The sequence below is a fragment of the Podarcis tiliguerta genome (genome assembly GCF_965153285.1).
Source record: "Podarcis tiliguerta genome assembly, chromosome: 9".
Lineage (NCBI taxonomy): Eukaryota > Metazoa > Chordata > Lepidosauria > Squamata > Lacertidae > Podarcis > Podarcis tiliguerta.
The window spans coordinates 42,773,595-42,789,742 of record NC_139542.1 but is presented as its reverse complement, the minus strand read 5'-3'; the positions used below and the strand labels follow the sequence as shown (position 1 = coordinate 42,789,742).

At 42.0% G+C, this 16,148-nt stretch overlaps 1 protein-coding gene across 2 annotated transcripts in view; it reads right to left on the bottom strand.

Annotated features, from left to right (window-relative positions):
* The window catches only part of KLHL2 (kelch like family member 2), a 35,510-nt gene that overhangs the window by 16,328 nt on the left and 3,034 nt on the right, over positions 1–16,148 (bottom strand). Inside the window, exons 2-5 of one of the 2 annotated variants that reach the window (XM_083457358.1) lie at positions 13,431–13,490; positions 12,994–13,119; positions 10,432–10,538; positions 8,074–8,195 (exon numbers count right to left, since the gene is read on the bottom strand). In XM_083457358.1, coding sequence (XP_083313484.1) covers positions 8,074–8,195; positions 10,432–10,538; positions 12,994–13,031 — 267 coding nt within the window. In that variant the 5' untranslated portion in view covers positions 13,032–13,119; positions 13,431–13,490. The remainder of the gene's footprint in view (positions 1–8,073; positions 8,196–10,431; positions 10,539–12,993; positions 13,120–13,430; positions 13,491–16,148) is intronic. The other variant, XM_083457357.1, reaches the window with a different exon arrangement.

Sequence of the window (16,148 nt, the reverse complement as noted above, 5' to 3'; positions counted from 1 at the left end):
GCTGATATTTCTATTCATTTTTTATCATTCCGACTCACTGGCCTTTGAATCCAGATGAGTTGCCAAGGATTGGGTCACTGCAGAAATGCAGTTGCCCCTTTTGTCGCATGAACTACGATGGGACAACGTTCCTTCTATTTTCAAAGGTTTATTCATTCTTCTCCTACTGATCACTGTAGGACTTAATCATATTAGCACAACAGGGGTGGCATAAAAAAACAAGGTTAGTGTTTAAGAGGTTGACATTGATCAGCTTCATTCCAAAGCACTATCCAATTCTGTAGTCCCAACGCCTTTATTTGATTGACTCAATGAAATCTAAGTAAGCTCACAAAATGGGCTGCTAACACTGCATTTGCTGTTAGCAGTTGTATACGGTATTCACTTTTAAATACAGAAGCCACGGAATGCTAGCTTCAACTGGAACACATTCAAGAGGACAGACACCACTGACTTTACTTTACTGCACTTAATTCATCTGCCCTACACAGAGGATGCTTCCGGGTTCCCAAGGGCTCACTGAACCAGCAGAGAACTGCAGAAATGCCTCAAGCAGAGATCCTTTGCGTTTGCACTGCTTGTCTTTCAAGAAAAGCATGAGTCAAGATAAACAGCTGTAGTGGTGGGTGGGTGGCAGTGCAGAGGGCTAAAAATAAATTTCGACATCTGTAGCACAAAGCTAATGCTAACACTTTACATTTCACCCAAGAAAGCTATTAGCCCTCATTCATTTCAGATGTAGCAAGTTGTTCCTAAAAATCATTTACAAGCCACATGCTTCCTGAAACAAGGCCTTTTTAAAGCGACCAACTTTTTTTTTATAGCTCTGCTTGAAGTCCAAGCACTGTTTACAGACCAAGCGTGTGGCCTTGTCTAAAATGTTCCCAGCTGCCCAGCACACTCACCCTCCAAACAAATATTTACACTCAGTTCTGTTCCATGTTATATGCTGTTCTCTGGCACCATATGTAGAAAGTGAACTGTGCCAGAAAAAAAATACATAAGCACGAATCAGGAAAGGATCGAACCCCACTTAGGTGTAGTTTTCAAGGCAGAATTTGCCATTTATATACATGGGAGCTCTTAAAAGACTGTACCCTTTGGATCGTTTTAGGGAAGTTTTTAATATTTGATGCTTTATTGTATTTTTAACATTTTGTTGGGAGCTGCCCAGTCAGATGTGCGGGAAATATATATATATGACGCTTTTGAATTATGGTGCTGGAGGAGACTCTTGAGAGTCCCATGGACTGCAAGAAGATCAAACCTATCCATTCTTAAGGAAATCAGCCTTGAGTGCTCACTGGAAGGACAGATCCTGAAGCTGAGGCTCCAATACTTTGGCCACCTCATGAGAAGAGAAGACTCCCTGGAAAAGACCCTGATGTTGGGAAAGATGGAGGGCACGAGGAGAAGGGGATGACAGAGGACGAGATGGTTGGATAGTGTTCTTGAAGCTACCAGCATGAGTTTGACCAAACTGAGGGAGGCAGTGGAAGACAGAAGTGCCTGGCGTGCTCTGGTCCATGGGGTCACGAAGAGTTGGAAATGACTAAACAACTAAACAACAACAACATTTTATATATATATATATATATATATATATATATGCAGGTTTTGGTGTCCTCGGGTGTCTTCCCGTGTAAAAGTTGGGGTGTCTAGGCGACGTTTCGACGAGGTCTCACTCGTCATCTTCAGGCTGGTGCTTTCGGCTTCTTGTTACTGGAACAGAGCAGGATCTCAGTGTTTGAGTTCCTATAAATACTGTTGAGGAGGTGTGGTGTATAGCCTCCAATGTTCTGGGCAGAGAGGAGGTTCCCAGGCTAGTGTGCCTTTTCTTCTTTTGTTCCTTAATTACTTGAGGGATATCTTGAGTGATTTCTTGAGTGATTTCCTGAATCCCACTTAGGTGGGTCATTAGGTGTGGATTAGTTGCTAAAGCCTTCGTGTCTTGAACTCTTGAACTTTGTGAAGAGTTTTTCTGAGAAGATGGCTGTACTGCATTTGGTTGTGCTCTGGCTTGGCTTCGTGTATAGGGGCGAGCTGTGGTTTTGTGGCCTGTGCCAGCCAGATCTGTGTAGGGATTGCAGGGGGGTGCAGCATCCGGAGGTGCCACCCTGGTTTGGCTACTGGATGGTGTCTGTAATTTATCTGTGGAGAGGGTCTGGGTTTGGGTCTGGTGTGGTTGATTGGTGATGGCGTTCTGTGTGCCTCTGGATCTGGTGTCAGATTTTGTGGGGAGGGCTAATTTCCAGATGTCTGGCAAGCGGGATGTGTCGTCACGCTTGTTCATGTTGTGAGGGTGTTTCTCTATCTCGATGGCTTCCATGATTATTCTCTTGTGGTGATGTTCCATGTTAAAGAGCAATTTGGAATCTGCAAAATTAATTTCGTGTCCTGTTTCTTTCATGTGTTGGAAAAGAGAGGAAGTTTTTTCTTCTTTTTTGACGGCATTCTTGTGTTCTGCGATCCGTGCATTTATTCGTCTGTTTGTTTGTCCAATGTACGTGGCTGGGCAGACTTTGCAGGGTATTTCATAGACCCCTTGGTTTTCCAACTGAATTTTATCCTTGGGGTTTCTGAGCCATCGAGATAGAGAAACACCCTCACAACATGAACAAGCGTGACGACACATCCCGCTTGCCAGACATCTGGAAATTAGCCCTCCCCACAAAATCTGACACCAGATCCAGAGGCACACAGAACGCCATCACCAATCAACCACACCAGACCCAAACCCAGACCCTCTCCACAGATAAATTACAGACACCATCCAGTAGCCAAACCAGGGTGGCACCTCCGGATGCTGCACCCCCCTGCAATCCCTACACAGATCTGGCTGGCACAGGCCACAAAACCACAGCTCGCCCCTATACACGAAGCCAAGCCAGAGCACAACCAAATGCAGTACAGCCATCTTCTCAGAAAAACTCTTCACAAAGTTCAAGAGTTCAAGACACGAAGGCTTTAGCAACTAATCCACACCTAATGACCCACCTAAGTGGGATTCAGGAAATCACTCAAGAAATCACTCAAGATATCCCTCAAGTAATTAAGGAACAAAAGAAGAAAAGGCACACTAGCCTGGGAACCTCCTCTCTGCCCAGAACATTGGAGGCTATACACCACACCTCCTCAACAGTATTTATAGGAACTCAAACACTGAGATCCTGCTCTGTTCCAGTAACAAGAAGCCGAAAGCACCAGCCTGAAGATGACGAGTGAGACCTCGTCGAAACGTCGCCTAGACACCCCAACTTTTACACGGGAAGACACCCGAGGACACCAAAACCTGCATTCCTGTACCCGTGAAAATCTACGAAAGCATATATATATATATATATATATATATAACCCAGCAGCTCCCTCCCCAGGCCCCTCAGGCTCTCCTGCTCCCTGACCTATCAGTGAGAGTTGTTAGGCAAGTGGATATGAGAGGTGCACTTTCTTCCAGTGAGGCCTCATATTTTTGGAGCTTCATTCCCAATAGCCTTTAAAAATCTTCAAAAGATGCATTTCTTTAAGCCTGTGCTTGGCTGAATTGTGCTATACCATGCAAGTTAATACATTAGCAGAATTTTAAAAAAAACACTTGTAATGTGATAGATAATGTTTAAATTTTGAGGTAATTAGAGATAAAGATTTTATTGACATGCATGAATGAAGATAATACAAAGGAACCAAGGCAAGGAGTAGAGGGAAGTCGAGGGATTCAAGTAATCCCACAATGTGGATTTAATATTGATTGTGGATACAGTTGTTATAAATGTTTTATTTTATGTTTTTCTCTTTAATGTAATGATTTTCCGTGCACTATGGCACTCACCACAGTGTCCCATTGTGCCAGTAGTGGTTTAGTCATGCTGGCCACATGACCCAGAAAGCTGTCTGTGGACAAACACCTGCTCCCTTGAACTGAAAAGCGAGTTGAGCACCACACCCCATAGTCGCCCTTGACTGGATTTAACCTTCCACTGGTCCTTTACCTTTTTTACCTATATTATAGTTCAAACACACCCATAAATACATGCTATAAACTCTTCTATGATCTCAAAATTAGATCCTGTCTTATCAGATCTCCCTTCTCCTCAACCTGCCTCCCATTTAGGTGCTGTATTACACCTAACACCACAACAGTTCAACAGTCCTAACACCTCAAAGCAGCTACCTATTAAACTGAACCTGACTAGGCCTAGTAAAGAAGCTACAAATTTTATGAGGAAGATCACTTTCGGGGGTGGGGGGTAAAGCTGGTCTCAGTCAAAATAGTGTGATATTACTCACAGTAGTTTAATTCTATGTCAAACTGGTCAAACCCATCCCAACAATTAAGGAATTTTTTTAAGCCAGCAAGCTATTAGGTGTTAAAAATCCTTAATTGCTGCCGTTGAAAGTGTTGACTATGCAACAGCTTGAGACGTTTTCTTGCGTTTAGTGAACATTTGGCCAAACAGTTTGTCAGAAATGCTACATGCTGTACCAGATAATGAGTTGAAAGATACTGGCAAGTCATACCTAACAGGAAATAGGACTCAAATTGCAAAGGACGAGATCATTAGATCACTGGTATTACACACGCCATTTATATACAAGATGGAGGGCATTACACACAGCATTTGCATACCGCAGGAATGCACAGCAGCTGTTTGGGGTTTTTTAGAGAATTGTATATAATTCTCTACCATCAAGAAGGAGAACAGCCACAGTGCAGCCTGCTTGTTCAGGTTGCAAACAAAGGGAATGTGGCATATACATGAACATCTGAAGCGAAGGAGCATAAATTGATGCCCATAAAGGCTGCCAAATCTAATGCTTCTGGAATCAGTTGCAGAGACCCTCAATTTGTAGCCACAGGATTCTAGTTTCCATAATTGCAGCTATACCTCTTCTCTATCATCAAAGTCCAGCCTAGTGTCTAACAGAACACACTTTGAAGTATACACAGTGTAGGCTCCTTACACTAAAATTTTACTAAATTCCATGGAGACACCCAATGTGAGTTGCCTTACATATAGGGCTTACCCAGAGCTCAGCTGTCCTGAAAAACGGAGGCACTGCTTGATTCCAAAGTCCACAATGAAAAACAAGACAACCAACACCTGTCAGGATGAAATGCCAGGTAAGGAGCTTTCCACCTTATCTTGGGTGGGTCAAAACAGCTCTGCTGTACTGGCTCAGTCCTAAACATGGAAACCCACACATTTCATCTCCATTAACATAATCAAGTAAACAATTACTTTTAGCTGTAGATGGATATGAATGAAGAGTTTCATAAATGAATAAAATATAAGGTTTTAATTACCTCTAACTCCCTTCCTAATTCAAGGGAAATAGCCCCCCCCCCCCAATTTTCATCACTCTTTGCAGAGACTGCAAATCCCTTGGAGACTTATCTACTCTTTTGTGGAAGACAGGCTGTGAGTACAAATATAAGTAAAAGGAACTGCTTATAAAAAGAGCTTTGGCAATGGGGGATCTCCATGTAATCAATGCATTAGGTACCAATCCCAATGACTTCGGAAAGACATTTTGTGGGGCCAAAGCACTTCAACTATGTGAAAACGAAGAAGCAACTTGTAAGTGCAACAGAATACCAAATGATGGCTATATAACAGAAGTCATTCTCTTGCTGACTGTGTGTGCGTATGTGTGTATGTATGTATGTGTGCGCATGTGTATACTATATATGCAAAAACAACTGTGTCAACACTCAGGGCCATATTAATATGATGCTGGCAGTTCTGCATGCTTTACATGTGGCTCTCCCCTATTCACATAGGGAGTGGCAATCAAATTTAACAGAAAAAGAGGAGCACAGGTGAGAGGCGCTGGACTCTCGCTGCACCCACTATTCACTGCAGCTCTTAACAAGCACTTTTCCCTTTCCCAAACAGACTTTCAGCATCAAAGCTTAGCTAAAAGGAGGTGGTTTGTAAGCACTTGAGGGCTACAGGAAGACAAGTCATGCACCCCTTCTGCAGTTAAAAATGAGACCTACACCTTCCCTCCTCTCAGTGCAACTGGCCAGTTGGACTAGATGACCCTTGGGATTCCTTCCAACTCTACAATTATAGGATCCTACATTGGTCTCAAAGCGCCACATCACAACTCTAACTGAAAAACATGCACAGGCAGAAGAATCTTTCGGCAGATTTGGAAACAAGCTTGAGTTAAAGGTTGACTACACCAGCTGCCATCATTAATACTGTGTTAGATACTGCGATCCAGATGGATACTCAGGAAATGTAATAACAGTACATTGGACGGCTTATTATTGCAGCATGTAGGCTGGGATCAGAAACAGTATCTGAAGCTGAATGAAGAGTGTCCATAAATAATGGTTGATGTTGCTGCACCAAGATCTCTGCTACTCTTACATGCCACAGTTTGCCCTAATAGTTCAAGCAATGACATTTACCACCTCGGCAGAGCCCGAGTACCGTAAACGCTGAACACTGTACACTGAAAGATTAGTGAGGTAAGAAACCAGAGCTCACAAAGTGAAACCCAAATCCCTCAAATCACTAAAGGGATGGGTATCTGATTTCTGGTAAGCGAACAATCATTTTTCCTAATCTGTAGGGATGGCTATTGCAGCAGTCATAGCTCATAGAAGTTCTGCAGCGAGTAAGGGGGGGGGATATTATTCTGTTTAAGACTGCACTAGGGTCTTAAGAACATTGTTGCTACAATTAGGCAATGCTATTGTGACATTTTAAGTCTCATCATTATCTGCTGAACTAAGGAAATCAGCTTTCAGGTCAGTAAGTTTTGCCAGGAACTAGGCTGGCCGAAGACATTTTGCAGCCCAAGGGGATGGACCCCTCTCTCTCTATTCCAGATACAGAAGCTGACCAGACCGGTGGCTGAATCTTATTTCACGACTGGTGATGGGACAGTATCTTCTACTGCAGTCAGATAGCAGGCTAGCTTAGGAGGCACAAAGCAGGCTGCATAACACACACACACGTACCTGTTCCCTGACCCTCAGCAGAGGGTATTTACAGGAAAAAAGCTGTATTACAGGTCAACATACGGAATGTACCCTAAGTTTGGATTAATCATTTCTAAAGAAGGGCAATCTGACCTCTGTTATAAAGAACCAATTAATTTTCTTTTAGTAGCAGCATGCCCAGTAGTGGCACAGAATTGGAAGAGACTGGAACATCTGTGTATTTCTCATTGGAAACAGAACGTATTGTTGACTGCTGCATCAGATAAATTAACAAAGAGATGGCATGCACTGAATGATACAAATTATGAAATATGGCATCCTTTAATAAAATGCTTTACTGATAATCCTGAAGAATGGCACGGACTGGACTTTGGCAAATTAAACAGACTGATCCGTCCTGGAAGGGGGAAGCGGGGGGAAATTGAGTTTTGTTTTTGTTTTGTAATTGTTGTTATATAACAATATATATCAATAAAACAACAACAACCATAACCACAACCACAACTGAGTTCATTTAGAAAGCTGGCTGATTATGCCTATTTAGTTAACAACCTGGACAACTAGTAAACCTGTTCCTCTGTGTGTGTTTTTGAGCTTCTCCAGAATGCAGAACAAATATTTGCTATTTATTTAGCGGTTGCTGGCCACTTCAGCGGCGAGTGCAATGAATGCATGACAATTTAAATATGATAGATCCCAATATGTATATATGACATCCATATTCAAACATTGCCCCTTTTTGCTACACTAGAGCTTCTGACATGCATCAGCGAAGATGTATACCCAAATGCAGCGTATTTAGCATTACCCTTTCAAGCCACTGCTTTCTCAACTGCTTCCAAGGCTGGCCATTATATTTGATCTACAATTACTAAACGGCTTGTTGAGGACTGTAAAACAGCAGGTGACTTTAAAGTGCAAGTTCTGTATCAGTTATTTTGAACAAGAAAAAGAAGTGCTATAAGATCACATAAATGCTATTAAAAAGCACACATCCTTCTTATGACTAAGATGCTAAAAATAAATGTCATTACCCTCATAGGGGTGGGGGAGTGCCTTACTTTTTGTGTCATTATGCATACCATTAAAGGATGAGTTGACAGTATCCTCCTACTCACCTGTACATTTTCCTCTGTAAGCTGAATTTCAGCAGTGTAAACATATTCAATGAGCATCTTAAGGGTCCATCCATCAACTTCCTTTATTCGAACTCTCTTTGCCTGACTCTCGCTCATTTCACCTATAATACATGGTTGTATAGCTCTGTTAATTTAATCAGATACTGGCAATTGGCATCAACATGTTGCAGTTCCAGGTGGCTTCCTCAGCACAAAAACTTTCCTCTAAGAGAAGAGAAAGGAAAAGCTTATTCTCCAGAACGAAGCTATATAGATCAGCGTGTCTCTTTTTGGAAGACACCCCCTCATCCCCAATAAAAACCACAAAGTGCTGGAAAAATATTTTGAATTTATGGTGCAACTATCAGGTTTAGCTACGCTTCCTGCTATGATCTGCACAAAACTGTGAAAACCTTGGATGCCAGTCTAAAATGTCTATTTGTAATTTCAGGGCTAAAAACTTCATGGGTTCATAAAACTCAGCACATGACAACTATGCAGAAAGGGCACCAAAGCACTCATACGAACTGGAATAACGGCTTGATACAATCAGCTTTCAATATATTTAAATGATACCAGTAGAAACTGCCTTAGGAAATTCTAGCAGCCCTCAAGGAGGATTATTCGCAGCAGCATTTGATTCACTGTCTCTCAAAACAATTTCACCTCTAGCCAGAAAATAGGGAAATATGGTGTCAGCTTGTGGGGGCTGAAAGGCTGGTCATGAAGACCATCTGCAGTGCCAGCACAAATATTTGCAAGAGAAGAGGATTCAGAACAAGACTCCAAGACCAGAAAATCCACTGCCTCTAATAGCAATGAAGTTTGTCCAAGGTATATTTAACTGCTTCTGCTCTGGTCTGTGACCACAATAAAGATAATGATTGACTGCTTCTGCTCAACAGCAGGAAAAAGCCTACTGTAACCTGTAGTACAGCCCCAATGTAATTGGGCTGTACCCAACATTAATCATACTTAGTTGGATACAGCCCATTGTGCCTGGCAGGTGTAGCCAACATGGTGTTGCTAGACTCCAGCTCCCATCAGCCCTGCCTGCTGGCATAGGCTAATGGGAACTGGAGTTGAACAACATCTGGAGTATACCACATTGGCTACCCCTGCAGGATGGGATAGAATTACAAAACAAGACAGATGAGATAGGAAGGAAATAGTCTCCGAACTAGAATTCTAGCTGGATAGTCAATAGTTTGGTCCTTTTGGAATATGTTTTCTGAGTGGAACAAAAAACTCCCAGACTCTACACATACATAGGCAACAGAGATGCTAAAACTCCTGCCTGTGAAGCCAGTGCACATAACCCAATTGCAATGGAAGATGGGACAGACAGAGGTGAATTTTTAAACTGAGGGGTTTTTTTTGCTGTTCTCTTGCTGCCATTGTTAATTATCCCATTGCATATACCATTTTTTACTTGTATTACATCTGAAAGCCACCATGGTGGCCCCTCTGAAGATCCAAAGATGGATCATAATTTTCTAAATAAAAATGGCGTATAAGGGGAGACCAGAGCCATTAGGGAATGTGTTCAGCCGCAGCCACAGCCGGTCATAACAATGGACTACCTAGTATTTGATTACACACATTGAACAAAAGCATTTAAGCTGACAGAATAATCTCTAACTTGTATGAGAACTCCATATTTTTCTTTCATCTATCTTTTAAGAAGACACCTGAATCAAAATAATGCAGGTAGTGATTGACTTGGTCTGAAAATAAGAATTCCTAACGTAAGAAAGGGAAAGGAGGCTTAGTCAGAGCTTCAATGCTAATACTTTCCTGATGACTGACTGAATATTTATCCTAAACGACACTGAAGTCATCTAAAGAAGAGACTGTGAATCTGTGGCCCTCTGTATGAGGTTGGGCTACAGTTCCCATCATTCCTGGCCACTGGGCATGCTGGTTTGGAATTCAGAGCACAACAGCTGGAAGGCCATCTGCACATCAACCCCAAAGACAAATGCAACCATTCTTGTGTCCTGAAAACCCAGTAACATTTCAGCCTTAAACACACAGCATAAGCAGTGCAAGGAGAGAGAGAGAGAAAAGGAGAAAAACCCCAGCTGGCATATAATTTACGGCAAGATATACAGTCCAGCTGTCACTTAGAGTTATGCAAAGAATACTAAAACATGAACTCCAGCAATAAGACGGCAAAGTCATTAAGTCCTCCATGCCTGTTAATAGCTTGACATTTTCGAATATTGCAACTGATGTCTCAACACCCTCTCACCCCCCAACCCCTCCCAATTCCATTTCCGCTGCAGTGTTTTGACCTTGTATACTCATTTAGCTATGCTATAGTTTCAAGAAGTAAGAAACAAAGTAGTACAGTACCTGTAAACATGGCATGGAAGTATGGGCTGCAAGCTGCTAACACAACTCTATGAGCTGCAATTTCCATGTCTTCAGCTACTATTGTCACATCACACAACAAGTTTTGACTATGTAGAAAACGAGAAAAGAAGAGGATGAGTTGTGAACAACGCAGAATCTGGAAGAAAGCAAACATCTACTGTCTGTTTTGGAAAGCTGCTTGTGTGCTCTGTATTCAGACCCCTCTTGAGATATCATAACCAAATTCTGTATGATGGTGCCTGAGATCAAGGAGCACATTTTTATCTATGTTTGGATACAATCATATGCCATTCTGAATTAAGATGGAAGGCTTTTTAAAACTGCACTGGTTTTAACTTCTAATTTATTTTTTTTGGTTTCTTAGAATTCCCAAACAGCACCTGCTACGAAGCTGCTAATATTATATACTCTCCCCAATAAGCTTTTAAGATATATTTAATTTCCAGATGCATTTCAAAAAGTATAAACATTACCCACGTTGATGAAAGTTGCCAATTGGGAACAGGGAGTTTTGCTAAACCCCAGCAATGAGGAGAGTGCAGCCAAAGTCTAGAAGCTTACTGCTCCTCTTGGTAATGATGATGCCACTATTAACATGCCTCTCGGCTTATTTTTATTGCATCACATCTGCAGCTCTCCACTAATCACACCTTCAACTTATTAAGAACTATTAACTTCATTGGTATTCCTATTTTACAGATGGAGAACCAAGGGCAAAAGACAGCTGCCTGTCCAACATCACACAATGAACCTCAAACTCAAAAATATTGATCCAATGTTCTAGTCACTGAATTAGGAGCATACATGGTTTCACAACCTGGACCTTTTCCCTAGATCCCTCATTCAGTCATTTTATTTGTATGCCACTTTTTCCACACACACACACACACCAAGCTCAAAGCGGCTTACAACAAAGAAGCAGGACGCATTTTAAACATACACTACAAAAAAAACAATTTCATAACAACACAGCAAAACAATAACATAACAACACTTTCATAATAACATAGCAAAATACAAGCTGAATTCAAGCCATTCAAAAGAAGGAAAATTTGTTATTGGGGTGTGTTCAAAGCAGGAAGAGGCAAGACAGATGGCAGAATCACTTGCAGGATGGGTGAAGCTCAGAGAGGCAAAACAACCATTTATTAATATACAGATAGTTTCATACTATTTGCCAAGATTCAATTTGCCTATAAATGGAAGAAGTTGAACATTAAGTGTGTCCCTCCAAACTGAATTTTAAAGAGGCAAATGAACTCAAGGACATTTAGTTTAAAAACATGAGGGCAAGGAATTTCTGGTTGTGAGGAATGAACTGTATGCAGAACACAATACAGTGACCCTTATTTCTGCTGGGAGAAGACCTAGCAGACAGCACACTGTAGACTGCAGTCTGTGCACAGAATAGCTGTGCACATTTGTGGATGTCAGACTAGTTTACCCTCTTGTCCACGCAAGATGGCAGGTCCTAATCAAGCTTATTCACAAAACCCTGAGAGTTACAAAGCAGGTTTACATGTTATATGTGTGACAGCGTCCTCTTGCAACAACTAAGGAGAGGCAAGTCACCTGCCCTAGCTCTGGAGAGCAGCACCTGCTCATGAGCAGACTTCATCCCTGCAGATATCCACACTGGCACAAAGTTTCCAAAGTGGGGACGACGCCATCCCCAACTCAAGGGCTGGCCCCAGTCATTGTATGAGAATCTCTCCATGAATATAATGGGTGAGGAAGTCTCATAATGCAAACAAGCTAGAAGTTACCAACTACCAGTAATTGTATTACTTCCCAAAAAAATCAAGGTGCCATGAGCCAAAAAAGGGGGAGACACTTGTGCCACTCCAGGCATGGGTGCACAAGACTTTGGACAAAGGATGTGGGAACTATACACAAAAAGAGTAGAAAAGTGACAGGTGATGCTGTTACTATGCCCTCGAAGTGCCCCTGCACCAACACCACCAACTAGGCTCAAAAACCATTTCTTACCATTCTATCCCATCTTTCGTCTACACTTTATTGTCACAGCAACTATCCTAATAGGGATTATGGGATTTATCTCACGGCCCAAGACAGTTCTCATAACTTTCTTTCCTATGGGGCAGGTTATGCCCCATAGGGCTGGCCCAAAACCACCCAGTAAGCTTTAGGGTTTTGGGGAAAATGGAAGGGAGGGGGGAGGACAGCTTGGGGCCACAGAGTTCCCACTGCTTGAAACCAGCCCACCTGTTTTGCATAGAGTTTGTAGCAACCCACATTTAAGGTGCAGAACTACCACCATGAATGGATACAGAAGTGTAGGCTTCTACATATGAAAATGCTTATCTAGATGCAACTCACCTTAACCTGCCCCCCGCCCCGCTAAAAGAAAACCAACTTTCTTTAGGGAGCTGCTTTTGAGGGGAAGACAGTTGTGCATGCAGAAGAGAATCTCCAGACTCCATCTTAGGACATGATGCTAGCCTGTACATCCCATCAATGGCAAAGCTCAGTGAATGACCAGACAAGCAATCAGACTATGTGTACATCAAGAAGTAGTACCTTCTTAATTCATTCATAACTTTGAAGGCGTTCTTCATATGCCAAGGGTTCACTGTAACAGGACAGTGCTTTTCGGTATTATCATCTTTCAGATCCAGAGGTTTCTGCTGGCACAGTTTGGTACATCTGCAAGTAAGAAAGGCTGGTTCATTAACTGTCTGCTGGAGAGTTTGTCACCAACATGGGCTAAAAGGTTTTACTGCCTACATTTCTGCAGCTTCCGCATCATCACCACCTGAAGAAAGGAAGCCAGGTGCAGAACTTTGCTTTGACCAGGCCCTCAACACTCAGGACAAACAACCCAAACCTCTGAACGATTTAGATCCATGCATATAAATGCTCCAAGACAAAAAAAACCCCATATATAATCAGATTAAATTACTGATAGCAGATCAAAACAATGCCAGTTAAAAGGAGTCGCTCTGATGGATACTTACTCAAGATGTACTAACAGATTGCAAGGAAATAGGTCAAAATGATGTGCTCTTTAGCCAACTCTGAAAAAAGAAAAAAAGCCCTAGTGGCATGACTTACCTGCACCTGCAAATGATATACTATAGACCAATCATGAGCCCCAATGTCCTTCCCAAACCTGCTTGCCTTCCGATGTTTTGGATTGCAATTCCATCATCTCTAACCGTGCTGGCTTGGCCTGATGGGAACTGTAGTCCCACAACATCTGGAGGGCTGTGCTAGTATGACAACATATGGGCCTGATATCTCACAATACTTCATTTGAGGAGACTTTCCCCTGCCTGCCAATCAAGGCAGCAAGAATGGCCACTGACAATATCTCATTATGTTCAAATAGAGCTGCTCTGTAACCCAAGACATCACATATTAGCAATTGCTCCAAAGGTCAGAGTAGAGAGGCAAGCACAGGGCTTATTCCACAAGTTTGAGCCACTAGGTACCGTGCAAATGCATCAGGATCAGATTGTCCTTCCAACAAATCAGTCCTAAAGGTCACAGTGAATGTCTGCAACAAAGTGAGTCAATCAATCAGTGAATGCAGAGCCTTCTTGTCAAATGTCTGTATCCAAGCACCAAAGAGATCAAGGGGAAGACAAACTTGGCCTTTCAAAGAAAATAGATCAGCTCAAACCATCATTCTTATTAACTTTTTTAAGACATTGTTTTCTAGTCATTGAACCTCTAGTTACCAAGTCCATTACATTAGGGGAACATGCGTGGTATTTTATTTTTTATTTTTGCAGTTGCTCAATATCCTTTTCTCTTCCTGTTCTTTCTGTGGCTTGCCTGGCTGAATAGCTCAGTTGGTTAGCGTGCGGTGCTGATAATGCCAAGGTTGCAGGTTTGATTCCCATACAGGGCAGCTATGTATTCCTGCATTGCAATGGTTTGGACTAGAACTGCCCTGAGACCCATGAGTATAGGGCAGTATATAAATTCAGTATAGATGATCCTCAGGGTCCCTTCCAATTCTATGACTACTCTTCTATTACTTCTTTTCGCTTAGTGCCAGTTCTGGAAGAGATCCCATCCACTTTAAGATCTTTTATAGTGGATCAATCCAGAAAGCACCACTGCTTGCCCAACTGGTGCTTCCAGCTACAGGTCCTCCCGGTGCAGCCCAACTTCTGAAAGCTCAACAGTTCTTCAACAAACTGCAAGGAGGTGCAATGGACAAGATCGAGGACAAGATCGAGCACATAGAAGACTTTGAGCAGCAAGCGACTAATAAGTCTAATAAATGAAATGAAAGATGCTAGCACAGTGTGGGTAAGGTCCCAGCAACTATCTTAATTTGCTAAGAGACCTAAATCTACATCTACACACATTAGTTAGTATGCCTTGTGACACTGCCCCTTGTTGATATATGGTTCTTCAAGCATGCCAAAATTATATTCTAATGCAAATTAATATACTGTATTTAGCTTTTAACAATAAAAGTTAATACAGTGGTACCTCGAGTTACAAACACCTCATGTTACAAACGCTTCAGGTTACAAACTCCGCTAACCTGGAAGAGTTACCTCGAGTTGAGAACTTTGCCCCCGGATGAGAACGGAAATCGTGTGCCAGCGGCGCAGCAGCAGCAAGAGGCCCCATTAGCAAAAGCACGCCTCTAGTTAAGAACAGTTTCACGTTAAGAACGGACCTCCGGAACAAATTAAGTTCGTAACTAGAGGTACCATTGTAATGTAAACGAAGTGTATGCTACTGAGCTGTCATGTCTTAACAGTATTTTAAAGTAAAAACATTTCAGAAGTATCGAAATACGAATTTCCACGTGAAGTTTTTAACATGTTTGAATATAGCATGTAAACAACATGAAGTGTGCCTTGTTTTCCTGAACAAAGCACTTCATTTCAAATAATTCGGGCTACTGAGTGGAAAATTAAATACTCCAAACAGCACATAAAACCAACAATGACATGGTTATTTTTAAAAAATAGCTTTGCTAACTGAATATATCTTCAACATGCTAAAGTAGATCTTAGTTAATTTAGGACAGAAAATTTAGTACAGAAAAGGTTTCCAGAAAATCCACATCGCTGTGAAACTCTCAAAGAAAAGTTACAGGTAGTTAGCTTGTGTACATATGGACACCCCCCCCCCCCCCCGCTTCAATAAATCATTTTAAGAATCAAGGAAGTGCCCCTGCTCTTAACTACTTAGTGGCTCTGTTTGTATGACAAAAGGCCAGGAGTCAAACTTTATGAGACACCAAAGAACATGAGCCCCAGCTAATTTTCTTAGCCAGTTCCCCCCCCCCCCCCTTTCCAGTAGGGCTTATCTTTTAATACACGGGGATTACACTGTGTTGCATCCTATTCTCAAAAAACGGTCCAATAACTCATTATAAAGAGGTGGTAACATACAATTGGCACCCACCTCTACCTCATTCCATCCACTATTCCAAGAACCAAGCCTGATAAACAACTTAGCATTTATCAGTGTTGCTTGCATGGTTGATTATAAGACAACAGCCAGCGGGATGCTCCTCGCTTCCCGCCAAGATGCTCAGTCTGCCGTGCAGGAAACGGAAGGGATCTGTTGCCATTTAGACTAGAAGACAGACACTTAACTCTTAGTTTGGGGACATGGCATGTGCATCTGCTTTCACATTCCTTACAACACATATACAGTGGTACCTCGCGTTACATACACTTCAAGTTACATACGCTTCA